We start from the raw sequence: 16857 nt of genomic DNA on the forward strand, positions 1-16857 counted from the left end.
ACAAACGAATACATACAATTTCTTTTAGGAATAATAATTTAATACGCTATAAAAAATATATTATTATTCTGCATGATGTGAGAAAGAATTTTCAAATGGTTAATGGTATATGTACGCAGTAATAAACATTCATTAAATTTTGTCACTTGTAAGATTGATTAAAAATTTTTTTTTTAAATTTAATTGTACAATAAAAATTTAGTTAGGAAAAGACCAAGGTGTACATTAAGTAAATTGCAAGAAACAATACCTGCGGTAGAATATCCAAGCAGATGGTGATAAATTGTCCTTTCTCCAATTGCTTGAGTCGGCCTGTAATTGAAACTCAAAGTGCCATTGCTTGTTTCTACACTTTTAAAAACGTTTAACTGCAAACGAAAAAAAGAAAAAAAAAAATTAATGATAGAACGATGATTTTGATTATCATATAGATTTCCTTTTTCATATTCAAGATTCATAGATAAAAATAAGTCTACTAATATGTTATATATACAATTTGTCTAGATATTTTCTTATAATAAATTATCAGATATCAACTTACTTTTTTTAATTTTTAAATAACAATTAACTATTTTGGATGCAATAAATTTCAGAATGCTTCTTTTTTTCTCGAATTAAACGATATAGAAGTTCTTGTTCTCTTATTATTCTCATAAATATGAAACGGAACAAGTGAAAACAGAGATGAGTCGCTTGATTCTTACATTCGTGAAAGAAATTCAGTAAGTACTCGAAATTCTCAATTCTTCTTGAAATTTCCTAAAATTCATAATCTATTTTGTCAATAATTAGAATTTTAAATCTCTCTATTAATTTCTGGAATTCTTCAAAAATTCTTGAAATGAAGAAAAATAATTTAAAAATTAAAAATATTCGATTTTTAATTTTCTTTCTAAAAAAATTTCTAGAAAAACAACATTAGATTCTAATTTTCTAATATTTACACTCGTTGCTTATTTAAATATTCATTAATAATGCCAAGCGTCAAATATATACAACCGAATCTTATATCACTGTTAAATTTACCTGCTGTTCCGATACCGACAATTTTTCAGTAAGGATATACCACATCACTGTTTCTTGGCATCCAGGAGTAGTTAAAGATCCATCGTAATGATAATACGTTGTATGATCCTTGGGTAAAAATAGAGAAGGGATAAACTTGCTTTCATTTAACTCTGCACTCTTCCCGATTCCGTTAGATATTAATTCCGTTGCTTTCAGTATTGGCGTTATCTCCATATTGTCTTCGTTATCCAACTGAAATGGCAATTTCAGGTTGTGAGCAAAAATAATCCTTATTTATACATATATATATATATATATATATATATATATATATATATATATATGTACAAGTTATAAGCATAATAACAATGAGGAAACTCGTAATAAATATTTAATAATGAATAACATACATACCTCGAATAACGTGGCGACAACGGCAATTCCATTCTCGTGCTTGGACGCAGCGCTTGTATTCCCATATTGTTCCTTGTAATGCACGAAATGTAACTCTAATGCGTCGCGATTGTTATCCACGGTGTGCTCGGCAGGCCAATGAAAATGTATTTGCTCCAGGATATATGTGGATTCAAGATTTGCCCCTTCGAGATGAACCGGTACACCGGATAATTGAAGTTGTACTATAAAAAAGATATTTCAGTGAGTTTGATAAAAATAATAATAATAAAGAAAATTGTATAGGATTATTTGGAGGTGAGGTCCAATCTTTATAATTGGACAAGTTCAAGTTGAACAGTTTTATTCTATTCATTAAGATAATAATATTCTTTAATGAATTTGAAAAAATCTTTGCTTTGCTAAAGAAAGAAATTTATAAATATAAATATAAGAAATTTATAAAGAAAGAAAGTTAGAGATATATGTTTTTTAAATTTTGATACTTACCAGAATGACCATTGTTCGTGATTTTGCATTCAAACGCAAAATCGTATCTTATGAATTTAAGTTCACCAATGTCTGTATTGAAGGTATCTTCAGTGACGATGTTTATCGGTGATTGTTTCTTTCCAGTCACGCATAGACCTGGCCAATATGTCGGACCTAAACGAACAGAAATGGAAAAGGATTAAGGATTCGACACTATTTTTGACGAAATAAGTAGAAGATTTAAAAAAGGTGAAACAAGAAGAAATAGAGATAGAAACGTCTCACTTTATGTGATGTTTTAAATCAAATTATTTTGTAATTTAAAATATAAACTTCAATTTTTGTTTTTAATATTTGGAATTTTTTTTGTAAATTTAAAAATAATTACCATGCTCCCCCGAATACGACCAATCAGACGTTCTAGCCGCGCATAAAACTGGAACAAAACGAATTTATAATAATTAAAAAGTTGAAAATTGAAATCTTAATAATGTCTATTATTTGAATTGGATAACTATTTAAAGAAATTTAAGCTGTTTAAGCAAATTGAAAATTTATTCCTAGTTTTATTGATCGTTTGAAACTATAATAGCAAAATAGTGATAATAATATATATATATAAGATACATGAATCAAGCGAAAGTATCTTAAAACTTTTTGAATATCGAGCAAAATATCAAGAAATGTTCGCACGCAACAACGCCCTGTACGAAATCCTATAAAGCGTTACGTCGTAATTTTTGTTAATTATTATTTTCATTTTCATCCTTTAATGATAATGAACAAAAGAGAAACGAAACTGTATAGATTTGAAATTGAACAGAGATCCTAGATAGAATTAGTCGTATATGTTGAACCTGTTAAACCGGTTTTCGATAAAATGGATAACAACTTTATACTAAATTACAATCAAGTTCAAGAACTCTTAAAAAATACTCTTGCATTAATAGAAAACACATACGTTATATATACTATCATTATCATGTATCAAAAAGAACATTTTTATTTCGTGAGAATAATCAGAACGATATGGTTGTGAAAATTTATTCCACCTGAAAGAAAAATATTCATATCAGACTACATGGACTTTTGAGATATAAAAAAAAAAAAATCATGAAAACTAACATATTCAAAAATCTCTATTGGGTTGGTTTATTTTTCAAGTTCTGAGCAATTGAATTTCTCTGATTAAAAATGCCTGTTTGGCAAACTATACGGCAAGCCAGACTCTTCTTCAACAACAAATACCATATTATTTTAAAACGCATGATTTTGAAATCATGTTTTGAATTTGAATGCAATGTAATGTATATACATTTGTATTAATATTTAATAATGAAATCCATGTAATTTGTTATTTAAAAAAATCTTACCTGGAAGAGTAAGTTACTACAAATTCCACGACATTCAGCATTGTATGATGACTTTTACATAAAAGTCATCTAAAACCATAGACGAATCGTTGTGTAACAGTCAACCTGCCTACTTGCCGAAATCCGCAGGAGCAAATCAAAACGCATCCCTATAAAATTTCGAATTAGAAAGGTTGAAGTTGTGTTTTTGCCGCACGTGACGTAACTCTCTGAAATACGTCCGGACGTGTGCTTCGTATTAAAGACAGGTCGCTTCTAATGAAATGTTAACATTAACACGACAAACTTATGGTTATAACATATAATGACAAGATAATTGTATCCAAAGAAATGAAACAGGTACGTAAATACGATTTAAAAAAAAAGAAAGAAAATTACTTACCTTCTTTCATTATCGAAAATTATAGCATGCATACATCAACGTAGACAGAATTGGGCAAAATCTGATTAAATTAAAGTCATAAATTACTGATGATTAAATAGTAGACTGTAGATTTTTTTGTATTAAGTTCAAATATTTAAGTGCAAAAACATGTCGTATTATATAAAACGTAAATTATATCTTATAGAAATAATTTCTTCTTTGTGTCGTGATAACAAATCATTCTATTAATGCAAAGTCACAGGAATGAAACTTCAACTTTTCATGTAATAACTTCTTTCGTGAAAAGAAGTTAAAAATTGTCAGGAAACAGAGAAAATCATGGCATTGAAGTAGTTTTTTATTTTATGTTTCAATCGGTTGTTGAGATAGAAACACTCAAAGTTGAATCTAGATCTAGTTATTTATATTTTTTCCTAGAATTGTATCTTTTATTTGTCTGGAATTTGGGGTTGAAATAAAGAAATAATAAATTATTAAATATTTTTCATTCACAAGATGATATCTCGGGAAGTGATAACGAGATAAATAAAAAAAGCACTTCAAAGGAGAAAGTTTCACGCTTCTAATGATCTTTTATTAACCAAAAATCATTATCTTCGATGTTATAGCAGTTTAAATTTTTCTTAATTTTAATAGAGCTTAATGTGAATTACGCGATAAACATATTTTATTTCTGTAAGATTATCGTTTATACACAATATATCCTTATAACGTGTTGTAAACTTCAAATTGATTTAAAAAGTCCTTTGATGAAAATGAGTTGGATCTGTATTTAATCGACTTGTTCGGATTTAATTATATTGATTGCTCAAACTGGTTTTTACAGGTCCCATAATTTCTGGACGTGCAACAACTGTAACCGAATGTCTTATATTAATATTATTTATGTAAAATATGCAAAACATGTATGAATAAGTAGTATGAATAATATATGAAAATCCTCAGTCTAATAGTTAATCAATTCTCAATAATTATTGATCAATAATTAAGAAAAAATAAAATAATAATAAAAAGAAGAAAAGTAACGAGAATTGTAAAATTGAAAACTATAATTATTTCAATAATCTTTAATCATTTATTATTTATAATTTTAAATCAATTATTTATTTATTTTGTGATATGATAATACAGTGTTTTTTAATATATCTCTCATTTATTTTTATATCTCTCAAATATTTTATTTGATAAAGTTACTTTCAGTGTATTTATTATTAATTTTTTTTGATAAAAATAATCTTTATTTAAATTTTATTCTTGTTCACATATAAAATGTAATATTTCCAATTCTGAAAATTTTGATTGTATAATAATAATAATATGCATGATAATCATTCAAATAATTACTATTAATAATAGAGTATTGATTAATAGTATTGATTATTTGATTAATGATTATGATTATGATCACTTTAGATACTTTAGATACTATTTAGATAATTACTTTAGATTATTGATTATTGCCCAACTCTGTAAATATATTATAATAAAAGAATATGTTTTTTTATAATCTATCCAAATATTTCTTTTCTTATAATTGTTATAATATTTATTACTACTATCATTTAATCATAATATATCCTACTAATCTTTGATCTTTTTCAAAATAAAAGAAAGACTTTATTAACATCTATTAAACATGATCAAAATTGATTACAATTATTTAATTTCAAAAATTTATTGAAAAAGATAAAGCATATGATAGATAAAATAAAAATTTTTCTCTATAGAATTATAATTCTTCTAATGCATGCTAATAAAAATGATATTTATAGAAAAAAATCTAATCATTTTGAGCCTGGTCGTCAGTTTGCCTATGTATAGAAGCTTCTAGGGCAAAATTAAACTATAACTTGAAAAATAAACCCCTACCAATGTTTCTATACATTAAATTTTGCTTCAGTGATGAATCATTTTATATGTAAAAAGTAAATAAAAAATATAAAACAATATTAATTCTCTCAAAATTTTGTTTTCAAAAGAAATATGTAAAAAAAAGTGAAATATATTTAATAATTACACATAATAATTAATTATTTGCATCCTTATTTCATAAAAATTTAAAATCTGTAATAATAAATTGTTACTTTTTTATCATACATCTGCATTTATAATTATTTGATATAGAATTTCTTTTTAAATATATTTAACTTAAAATCTGATAAAAATGTATCTCACTCCCTCCTGTAAGGTCCTCAATTTTATAATTTCATCGATGTGTCGGAAATAAGAGGTCCGGAAACCAATGATTGAGTATATGAAGCAAATTATTAATGTACCACATCCTATTCTACATATATATATGTATATGTACATTGAAATACTCGTAGAACAGAGTAGTAAGTATTTACAATCTATCATGAGGGGAACGTTTATTGATAGAATAATCAAAGATTGTCGATAAATAATATATATTCATATGTAAAGCAAAAATCATAGCTGAATTTGCAGTAAACGAAATAAGCATATCATATTAAGCATATCATTAGGGAAATTGAAGAAATTTTCTTTTACAACTTTTCACAAAATTTTTTATTGTTAAATTCGCCTTGACATCAGCTACAATGCTATAAAATCAAAAATATACTATATCAAGATAATAAAAATATATATTCTTTTATAATTTTAAATATTGCAATTAAAAATTAATTCTTACTTTCGAAATATTTATTAGTATCAGATTAACAAAAATAATATAAGAACATTGGAGCAAACATTACGTATAAAAGGATTTTAAAATCTCTTAAATATTTTGGCCTTCTAAAAATATTAATTTCGCATTGGATGTATTTATTTATATATTTTTCTTGTACAATTCGATATTATTGTATTATGAATGTGTTACAAGAGTTCATCACCCAATAAATTCGATAAGTAATGCGTGCGGCAGGAAATAAAATTAACCTCGATGATCGTTGACTAAACTGGACATTACGGAAGTAAGCACTACTATATGTACTTACGTTTCTATTAATGACGCGATTAGAATGGAAAATGATGCTGAAATTCTGAGAAAACTTATGCGATGATTTATGCACGTTCCAAAAATTGACACTCGATCGATCCTTAAATGAGTGTTGGTGCTTTTAAATTGCTGTTTTTCACGTTGATGAAGAATCTAAATGACTTGTAATGAGCATAAATTAAGCTTCCGGCTATTGTAGAAAGGATTTTCCTAGAGTCAATTGTATTTTCAATAATTTTCTTCCCTAATTATTTTAATTAATCTCAAAGTTGTATTAGTGAAAAATGATCGATATAAAGAAAAATCTATTTGCTATATTTTGGTACTGTTACATTATTTTTGTTTTTATTTGTTTTATTATCTGAACTTTATTGTTGTGTTGTAAAATTGTTCTTCGTTAAAAGTAATTTAAAAAATTCTATATTCGGATTTTTCTCGAAGAATAAAAGTTGGATTTCTTCTTCTCTAAATAAATACACTTAATACATTTGGAAGCAATTAAATTTTTGCATAAAAAAATCTCTTGTAATTATACGTAATAAATATTTATTAATAACTATTTTAGAAAAAGAAAAAAAATTTGTTTAGAAACAGTTAAAAAAGAAAAGTGATCATTCATATGATCATCATATTGAAGAAGCAAAAGATTAATTTTAAGTCAACTCAACATTTTATTTTTTTTATTTTAATATATATTATTTTACTATTCAACAAATTTCAATTGCAATAAATAAGTTTAATGTGATTTTGATGATGTTTTTATTTGAAATTCCTTATTGCTTCCAAACTTTTGAACAGTAAAGTCAGACTTTACATTGTAAAGAGCGTATAAATAGAAATTTCTATAATGTGAGTATTTAGATTGCAAAAGTTCAAATGTTCAAACGTTGTGTAGGAAAAACTAATTCCTTTATGAAAATTATTGGAATATCAGTGAAAGTTATAATATTATACGATCTAAACATAATTCTTTCCTTACCTATGATAGTTGTAAAGATTATGTAAAAATTCTTCATTGTAAAAAACGCTACCTGGAACTGTCAGAACTCGATGACACGAACGTGATAGCGATGAGCATACAACTGGTGTACACGACGTTAATTTAGCTAGATAGCCCCGAGATTGACGAGACCCTACTATGTATGATTTACTTTGTGCATTGTGTTAAGCATTGTGATTACAGCATGTATAAATAAAAAATTAATTTCTTATTCTTTCAGCATCACAAGCATGCTAAATTTTGATATTAATGTTATTTATGTGATATCGAGTCAAATTTCAAAAAATAAATCTTGAATTCTTGTCATTTTTCATTATACATATAATTTAAAAAGAAAATTAGATTAACATCTCTTGATTAATTATTATTAATCCATCCAACATATTTTTTATGAATGTTAAAACAGGAGATGAAAAAGGGATTACTTTGAAAGACAATCAGGGTGCAAAGACAAATAGTATCAATATGTAAAAAGTTAGGAAAAGTTCAATCATTTAATTTAAAAATAAAGATTAGATAATTCTCTATTTTAAATTTTCCATAAGACTATATAATAACTATATAATTCCATAAGACTATATAATAAATTATATTATATTATATAATATAATATAATGTCATTGTAGTTCAATGATGGACGATTCCATCTGATAAACTCTTTTCCTAATATAATAAGATAAATCTTCTCTAAATCTTTATTCAAATATAAAACGATATTGACAATGTTTTTGAGCAATTGATATGTTTTAAGACAAGACTGAGTTCTAAAAAGGAATGCAAGTAAAAATATTAATTTATTGAAAAAGATATCAATTTACCTAAATGATGAGATAATATCAATAAAAGGATGGAATATTTTAAATCCATTGTAAATATATGCACAGACAACACGAATATTGTTTTTATCTAATGACATAACATTAACAACAACTTCTACTTTTTCGCAAATTTCTTGATAACGTCGACAGAGTATTAGACGGAGTTTGCACAAGCTACTGAATTAATAGACTATGCTCTTCCTATCTATCTGAGGCAAAGTTATAAATACAGAGTACTTATATAAATATTTCAACGATTTCGTTACATTTTGCAGCAAAGATGTCGTAAAAATATTCGTTTCCTTCTTAAAGAATATTTCTAACGATAAAAAATACAAAATTATAAATGTGTTGTTTTATTCATTGTCACAATCAAACCAATGATTGATATTTATGTACATACTTTTAAATTAAATTATAAAGCAATGTTGAATATTATGATATCATATAAAAATATGTTATTCATTTAAATAAAGTGTTAAAAAAATAATTTTATTATAGAAAAATGTATATTAATATATGTATATGTATATATGTCATATTAATAATATAATAAAATGAAATGCATTATACTTTATTAAATATTCAGTACATAATAAATTTTTATTTTCCCTTAAAAGTGGAATATATTAAAACAATGTTTTACTATTGCTTGCTTTAACAGAATATATTTATGATTATTTCTTAAACACAATTGAAGAGATATTATTAAATTCTAATTTATCAAATGATTATACTATGGCAAATAATTATGTAAATATAAATATGTATAATTTCAAATAAAAATAGATTATAAAATTTAATTTTAAAAAATTATCTTATAATTTATAGAATTCATATATTTAAAATATTACATTAAAATTTTTGTCGATTCAATGAATGGATAATACTACTTAAATTTTATACAAATAAGTATTTTCCATACAACGAAACGAAATTACAAGCAAATTTTCTTATGTTTACACAGTATATTTTATTATTCAATTATATATATATATACATGCATGTGAGAATAATCATCATTATTAAATAAAAATTTTTTTTAATTGATTCCTATTATTCATTTTATTTATCATTATTTCTCTAAGAATTTATATAACATAAATATATGATTGAATATTTACCATTTTATCTATTAAGGAAGTTCGAAATACCTCCGAACTCGCGCAAGCAAGTGTATATGTAACTGTTGTAAATACTAAAAGCAAGAAAATGAAACAGAGAAGGACAGAATGTAAAATGAACACGGCGCGTTCGTACGAAAATAGAAAAGCGGGACGAAAATCATTTAGTGTTAGCCAAACGTGCCGCTACCCCAGTTCCCTGTGTCCCTCGTTTAATTCGTATTCCGTATTGTATGCGCGAATAAAATGACGCGAGTCCCGATAAGATCCTCGTTGAAAAGTCGAGATTCGAGTTCGACATTGACCGATCCGGATCTGAGAGAGCGAATAAAGGATTGTTGCCGAAAATTGGTCGCGTTTATGTGCACTCAGGTTGGCGTTGGTGGGCTCGTGGTTGGTTACGCTATAATAGGTGCTTTCGGTTTTATGATGATCGAATCTCAAGGTCAGATTTCGCCGCCGTCCACAGTTTGCATCCGCGAATTAATAAGAAAACAGTTCGCCGAAGAGTTATGGCTTGGCACTGCCGGCAATCAAACCATAAACGTGTTCAATAAAACGGCGTTTCACTCGGTGTCAAATCGAATTCTACGCCGGTATCAAGACAATTTCACCGGTGATTATAAGAAAGAGAATTGTAGCGGGTTAACCTCTCCGTCCGATCTCTGGTCATTTCCAGCTGCGATGATGTTTTGTCTTTCCGTATTCACGATGATCGGTTATGGAACACTGGTGCCTCAAACGACCTGGGGAAAGGTAGTCACCGTTATTTACGCCGTATTGGGAATCCCACTTTACGTTTTATATTTTCTTAACATGGGAAAAGTGCTCGCGCAGACATTTCGTTCGTTGTACACGTGGTTACACGAATGCACCGGTAAACGAAAGCCTGGCCAAAGGATCACGGTACCGTCGACAGCCTGCCTTTGGGTGATATTCGGATACGTATTGAGCGGTTCCATAATGTTCGCCGAGTGGGAAGGATGGAATTATTTGGACAGCGCTTATTTCTGCGTGACATCGTTATGCAAAATTGGGATGGGCGATCTTGTACCTGGTTGGACGCACGGTGATCTAACGGCTGACAGTCAAACCAAATTGATAATTAATTTTGTTTATTTGTTACTCGGTATGGGACTCATCGCTATGTGTTACGATTTAATGAAAGAGGATGTTTACGTGAAAGCTAAAGAAATAAAGGAACAGTTTCTCGAGATCATCGATGCCACTCATTATCAAATCGAAATGTGTTGCAAATCGGAAGTATTGAATTAAAATTTTTATATCGATCTATCGATTTTATATCGATGTATTGAAAATTTTAATAAAAAAGAAATACGCTTTATTTTTATAAGAAGTATATAAAGATAACATAGATTTGAAGATGGATAAGATAAGAGATAATCATGAAATTATTCTTAAAATTTAACTATTTTAACGTATATTATATAATTCTAATAAATATATATATACACGTATATATTAAATATATTTAATATAAAATTCGTATATCGAAGAAGAATTAGAGATTCTGAATTAAAATTTTTCTTTTTTTGTTTCTTTATTTGATTTTCAAATTAAACAATACATTTACAAAGTAAAATTTATGTATTATCAAGACAATATATATAAATAAGAGACAATAACTATTTAAAACAATGATATTAATTTTTTTATAAATACAAAATGAAACTAATTTCATTTTTACAATTAAATGTTTATTTAATTTAAATTATAAATTTTAAAAATATAGAATTGTAAATAGTATACTACTATATATTAAAGTGTTTCCTTAAGTATCATTTGATTAATTAATTTGAATTATATTTTATAGCATACAGTGAAAATATAAAAGGATATTATATTAAAACATGAAAGATTTAAATCATTACATTTTTTTTTGATATTTAAAAAAAAAGAATTTCAACAAAAACATCAAAATATTGCAATCACTTATTAAATTGAACAATTTTACAACATTCCTCAACATAGTTTCAAAAATATGATAGAAAAAGTAAAGTAAGTAACAACAATATTATTCATCATCTTCAATTTTGATTTTGAATATCTACATTTAATTATTTAATTTTAATTATAGACGAAAATGATTGTTTTTGATATATATATATTATTATTTCTTATGGATTATTATTTCTTATACTATATGGATTTTACTAATATTCAATCTAAATATATGTTATAATTGTAAATAAATAATTAAAAGTACTTTGTCTTATCTATATTTAAAAAGGTAAATATATATATTATAAATACACAGTTGCTATTATATATATATATATATATATATATATATATATATATATATAGTTTAATATTTTATTTATAAAAAATAAGCTAAAAAATAAATCATGAGTTCGAAGATTTTTTTATATATTATACAATTATATATTTATTATATATTATATGATATTTTTACATTATTATATGCGAATATATGAAAAATATTAGGAGCTAATTACAATGAAAGATTAATTGAAATTATTGAATATCTTGTTTTATTTTAACATAACATTTTGTAAAGTTTTTTAATGCGCGATGTAACGTTAATATCAATGTATTTTTTGTTATGTGTATATCATTCTATGAATAATTTAATTGATTTAATTTATGTGAAAATTACAATTATATTTTTCTTTTATTTTATTTTACTTTTTAAAAAGACATTATAAAAATTTATGAAATATTATACTATTTCTTGAAATTTGTAATTATAATTGCTTGTATAATATATTTTTTATGATATTATATAGTAATCGTATTAAATCGATAAATTCATAAAATCAAATTTATATGATATCAAATTTTAAATTTCAAGAAATATAATATTATTCTTATAAATTTTTTATATTATATAATAAAAAATACAAAATAAAAAATTATTTATAACAATAATATTAAAAATACAAATTTATAATATATATGTAATAATAATATAATAATAATTATTTTTCATATTAAAAAATAATTTATAAAACTTAAATTTTTAAATAAATATAAAAAAATTATATTATATGAAAAATAATAATTTCAAAGAATGTATCAAAAATTACATCTTTTATAAAAATTGTAAATATATCAAAAGATAAATATAATGAAAAGATAAAAATTTCACATATATAAATATAAATATATATATATATTTAAAAATGTAACATTATAATAAAAAATTAAATATATAGAATATAAGAATTTTAAATTTTAAAAAATAAAATTCTATTTAAATACTAAGTGCATATTTTAGAAAAAATATATAGAAATTTAAAAGTAACTAAATAAATTTTCTTTAATAATTTTAAAAAATATTTTACGAAATATTTATTAGTTAAAATTTGTTTCTAAAAATATAGTTATATAACAAAAAGGATTTGTAATAATTATATATATTTGGTTTTATGAGAACTTTAAAAGATCGTATATGTATATTACTAGTTTTATTATTATCACAGATGGATATCATTGGTTTACATCTATCTTATATTTCATTTATAATTTCATTAATACATATAATTTTTTAATTCCATCTATTAATAATATTATAATTTTATATTGTGCTAAATTAATAATAATATGTAAGTGCAACTTTTATTTCATTTTATTTATAATTTTTTTCACATAAATATAAGTGGCATAACCTAATAATTTATAAATTAAAAGAAAAAATAAATGTACATATATATATATATATATTTTTTTTTTTATAGAAATTTGTTGATCTATCAATAATATTTCAATAAAATTTTCAAACAAATATTGGTACTAATATATATAATTTGACTTCTAGAATAAAATACGTGTATATATACTTAAATACTTACATTTATATATATATATATATATATATATATATATTTCAATCAATTATTTAACTAGTATTATTTTTTAAAATTTCCATGACTAACGAAAATTCTAATAATGAACGTGAAATGTCACTATATATCTCATTGTGATGTTTTTCACATTAAGTATATATATATCGTATTACATAACCATAAAATACATCTTAAACTTTCTGATATTTCATATTCTGAAAATGAATTGTGAAAGTTAGTTACTGTTAAAAACAATTGTGAAATTTTATTAATTATAAAGTGATAAAATATTTATATTATAAAATAATTATTTGAAAAGAATTTAATTCTTTAATTAAATAGTAATTTTAAATATTAATTATAAATAACATTATTTAAATGGAAATTATTCGACGTACTCAAAAATTGAGTTATATATTTTTACCAACATTTTTGAATTCAGTTTCTTTTCATGTAAAATATGTACATTCAAATTCAACAATGCCAATTATAACACAAGAAACAATAAAGAAAATAGAACAATTATCTTTACTTAATTTTGATAGAGATTATAGCATTTCTGTTTTAAAAGCTGCAATTATTTTTACAGAACATTTACGCAATACAAAGATTGATAATGAAATCAAACCTATGTACAATCCACTTGAAGAAAAATCAATTTTTTTACGAAATGATAATTTAGAAAATAATATATCTAAACAAGAAATTTTAAAGAATGCTGCTGTTTTAGAAGAAGAATATTTTATAACACCATTGCAAACTATTTCAAAAACATAATGAATATAGCAAATATATTAAAAGAATTAAGTCCACATTTTATTAATTTTACAACACAAGGACTTAAATATGGACCTCAAGGCAAAATGTTATTGAAAAACCTTGAAGAACAATGGTTTTTACATTGTATTACAATGTCACGTTATAATATGTTTCTATCAGATGAATTTAATGATTCTATAAACTTTATTACAAAAACTAAAATGAGTGATATACCATTTGGATTAGCTACAATAAAAAATGTAAAATATCAATGGGATTCTAATATAGCAACTACAATACAAAAATCAAATTCTCATAGAGTTGCAGAAACAGCTATTTTTAACGATGCAGAAACAAAAGATTTATTTTATAAAATACAAAAAGAACGTAAAATTTGGTGGCGAAAATTAGCACAAAATCCTTCTAGATTTAAACTCTCTGAAGTAAAAAAAATAAAAAATTATACTATAGTTGATATTGAAGCACAATTTTCATTTGGCAATCTTATATTAGAAAGAATAACTTACCATACAGATGTTCAAAAACTATTCTCTCAGGTATTTTGTTTCTTTTTTTTTAAGTAACTTTGTTTTAACTTTCACAAGTTTAACAAGTTTAAAAATAACAATTATTTTTATGGACCATTTTATTTTTAGGTTAATAGTAAAAAAGATTTTATCAACATACAAATGGTTGAACAAAGAATGTCTTTAGATTGGGGATGTTTAGCACTACTTTGTGACATATGTGATATGAATAACTCGACTACAATGCATCTTCATTCCAAATTAGCACCACACAAAGTTGCATTTCATATAAAAAAATTAAATGATAAAGAGAACATTCAAAATGATGATTTAAATCGCTTTGTACTTTACTTAAATAACATCTTAAGGACAAAAGGCCTGAATACAATATTAACCAGTTCAGAAAAAATTATAGATACATGCTTGGTACCTTTCATAATTTCTGTTAATACGACTAGTCTTGAAAATGGCATTATATATATAAAAGATAGAGTAACAACTCTAAGTGAAGCAATACATGTAACCGATTTAGTAAAATATATAAGTCTGCGTTGTTAACCAACTAATATGATCATTTGAATAAAATTAATATATCAAAAATTGAAAATATATTATTAATATAATTATAATTTCTAATTCCTAGGACATGTAACAAATTTTGAAATGATAATCTTCATTTCCAATTATGTACTTTGTATTTTAATATGTTATTTATCATTGAAATGAAATAAGTATCACACATACATTATATATTATTTAAAGATGCAATATGCTGAAAAACCAATGAGAAAATAACAGTTTAAAATATAAATGTAACTATATAGGATAAAGATGAAAAATTATACATGGATGTTTTGTGATGAAAATACAACAAAATGGAATGCTTTACAATTAATAAAATGTATACTTTGTACACGAGCATTCCTCGATTTTTTAAAGATTGCCAAAATTTATATTATATAAATTTAATTAATGATGATATTGCTCTTTTGAGCAATATAAAATTTTTCATGATAATATTTTTATACAACTAAGCAGGTAGTTGTAATTTTTTGCCTTTCAATACTTTGGTAATATAGAGGTAGAAAAAGTCACAATAAAGAATTGTTTGCACTAAACCAGCAACTATAGCAATTAGTTCATAATAATTTTCTGCATAGTAACGATACACCCAATTTAACAGATATAAGCCTCTATAACATCCCAAAGCGAAAAGATAATGACTGGTAATGCTCTCAGCTTCTCCTGTTTTTGATACCAAAAATAATTGTGGCAATATTGCTACAGATTCCAAATAAATACTAAATGTCCATAGAATCTCTATAATTGTGAACTCATGATTAATTAATAATGCCAACAGTGATGTGGGTAGAATTAAAAATTCAATTCTGAAAATGATTAAGATATTATTAAATGATGAAATGAAATATGATTAGATTTTATAAACAAATTTTTTAAAAGTTATATATACATTATACTAATATATTACTATATATTACTTAATAAGTACATGCATTATATAAAAAGAACATACCTAAAAGTATCATGATTATGATCATATGTAGCTTTGAATTTCACATACATTAAAAAAACTGTAGTATAGGAAGTTGCAATAAAAATGATTTTCATAAATGTATTGTATGCTGATATATATGTTGTTAACAAATCTAGATAACGCGTTGTATATACAATTGCAAATAAAATTTGCGATTTGCCACTAATACCTATAAAATATACAAAAAATATTATTAAAAATATGCTATTAATAATTGATGATTATTTTAATAAAATATAAACAATTTTAGATATAATAAACACATAAGTTATATCAATGATATATACCGGCACAGCTTCGTGTCTTCCATATTTTGAGAAGAAGAATAATAATTGCAAGAAGATGTGATAAGTCACCTAAGAGTCGAAATATATTCATATTTTCGGATGTTTAAAAGTAAATTTTATAAGAGGATCGAGAAATACTCCACACTCCTAAGTCACAAAGCATACAAAATATGACGTGGCTTTGGCTGCAACATCAGCAGATGGCTGACCGATCAACATTTAAGTTACATCTTTAATGTCCCCAATAAATATACGCAAACGTATACAAAATATAAACATTTTATTTTTGATTTTCAAAATTAGATTAATGATAGTGATATTAATTATAATAAAATAGAAAAAAA

The 16857-nt window shown here is 24.2% G+C and overlaps 5 protein-coding genes across 6 annotated transcripts; 3 read left to right on the forward strand and 2 right to left on the reverse strand.

Moving 5' to 3' along the window:
- Positions 1-149: 149 nt before the first annotated feature.
- Positions 150-8610, reverse strand: LOC725261 (carbonic anhydrase 6). Of its 2 annotated transcripts, none has more exons than XM_016913275.2 (6): positions 8432-8610; positions 2282-2329; positions 1912-2067; positions 1423-1646; positions 1027-1260; positions 150-368 (listed from the first exon to the last, which is right to left on the reverse strand). In XM_016913275.2, exons 1-6 carry the CDS (start codon positions 8478-8480, stop codon positions 180-182), a joined length of 900 nt encoding a protein of 299 aa, XP_016768764.1. In that variant the 5' UTR covers positions 8481-8610; the 3' UTR covers positions 150-179. The 2 variants fall into 2 exon arrangements, with proteins under 2 accessions (XP_016768764.1, XP_001121133.2); XM_001121133.5 differs by lacking the exon at positions 8432-8610 and adding an exon at positions 7593-7740.
- An 886-nt stretch (positions 8611-9496) lies between these two features.
- LOC725219 (TWiK family of potassium channels protein 7-like) lies at positions 9497-10988 on the forward strand. Its single transcript, XM_001121096.5, has one exon. The coding sequence runs from the start codon at positions 9802-9804 to the stop codon at positions 10828-10830; it is 1029 nt and encodes a 342-aa protein (XP_001121096.1). The 5' UTR covers positions 9497-9801; the 3' UTR covers positions 10831-10988.
- Positions 10989-13726: 2738 nt separating this feature from the next.
- LOC113218895 (glutamyl-tRNA(Gln) amidotransferase subunit C, mitochondrial) lies at positions 13727-14199 on the forward strand. Its single transcript, XM_026441691.1, has one exon. It carries the CDS (start codon positions 13764-13766, stop codon positions 14160-14162), a length of 399 nt encoding a protein of 132 aa, XP_026297476.1. The 5' UTR covers positions 13727-13763; the 3' UTR covers positions 14163-14199.
- LOC100576960 (DNA polymerase subunit gamma-2, mitochondrial) lies at positions 14123-15278 on the forward strand. Its single transcript, XM_003250402.4, has 2 exons — positions 14123-14701; positions 14801-15278. Exons 1-2 carry the CDS (start codon positions 14162-14164, stop codon positions 15227-15229), a joined length of 969 nt encoding a protein of 322 aa, XP_003250450.1. The 5' UTR covers positions 14123-14161; the 3' UTR covers positions 15230-15278.
- LOC113218566 (ER lumen protein-retaining receptor) lies at positions 14773-16743 on the reverse strand. The gene is made up of 3 exons (XM_026441690.1): positions 16514-16743; positions 16206-16395; positions 14773-16059 (listed from the first exon to the last, which is right to left on the reverse strand). Exons 1-3 carry the CDS (start codon positions 16602-16604, stop codon positions 15702-15704), a joined length of 639 nt encoding a protein of 212 aa, XP_026297475.1. The 5' UTR covers positions 16605-16743; the 3' UTR covers positions 14773-15701.
- Between the last annotated feature and the right edge of the window lie 114 nt (positions 16744-16857).

The sequence above is a fragment of the Apis mellifera genome, linkage group LG7 (genome assembly GCF_003254395.2).
Source record: "Apis mellifera strain DH4 linkage group LG7, Amel_HAv3.1, whole genome shotgun sequence".
NCBI classification, from domain to species: domain Eukaryota; kingdom Metazoa; phylum Arthropoda; class Insecta; order Hymenoptera; family Apidae; genus Apis; species Apis mellifera.

Bases quoted from the DNA above. Each gene is read 5' to 3' on its own strand.
- LOC113218566 (XM_026441690.1), bottom strand. From the start codon at position 16,604: ATGAATATATTTCGACTCTTAGGTGACTTATCACATCTTCTTGCAATT. The intron at 16,396-16,513 runs GTATATATCATT...TATATTTTATAG, and splicing joins GAAGACACGAAGCTGTGCCG to GTATTAGTGGCAAATCGCAA. The intron at 16,060-16,205 runs GTATGTTCTTTT...AATCATTTTCAG, and splicing joins CATAATCATGATACTTTTAG to AATTGAATTTTTAATTCTAC.
- LOC725261 (XM_016913275.2), bottom strand. From the start codon at position 8,480: ATGGATTTAAAATATTCCATCCTTTTATTGATATTATCTCATCATTTA. The intron at 1,261-1,422 runs GTATGTATGTTA...TTGCCATTTCAG, and splicing joins TTGTCGCCACGTTATTCGAG to TTGGATAACGAAGACAATAT. The intron at 369-1,026 runs GTAAATTTAACA...TTTCGTTTGCAG, and splicing joins TGTCGGTATCGGAACAGCAG to TTAAACGTTTTTAAAAGTGT.
- LOC100576960 (XM_003250402.4), top strand. From the start codon at position 14,162: ATGAATATAGCAAATATATTAAAAGAATTAAGTCCACATTTTATTAAT. The intron at 14,702-14,800 runs GTATTTTGTTTC...TTTTATTTTTAG, and splicing joins TTCAAAAACTATTCTCTCAG to GTTAATAGTAAAAAAGATTT.
- LOC725219 (XM_001121096.5), top strand. From the start codon at position 9,802: ATGACGCGAGTCCCGATAAGATCCTCGTTGAAAAGTCGAGATTCGAGT.
- LOC113218895 (XM_026441691.1), top strand. From the start codon at position 13,764: ATGGAAATTATTCGACGTACTCAAAAATTGAGTTATATATTTTTACCA.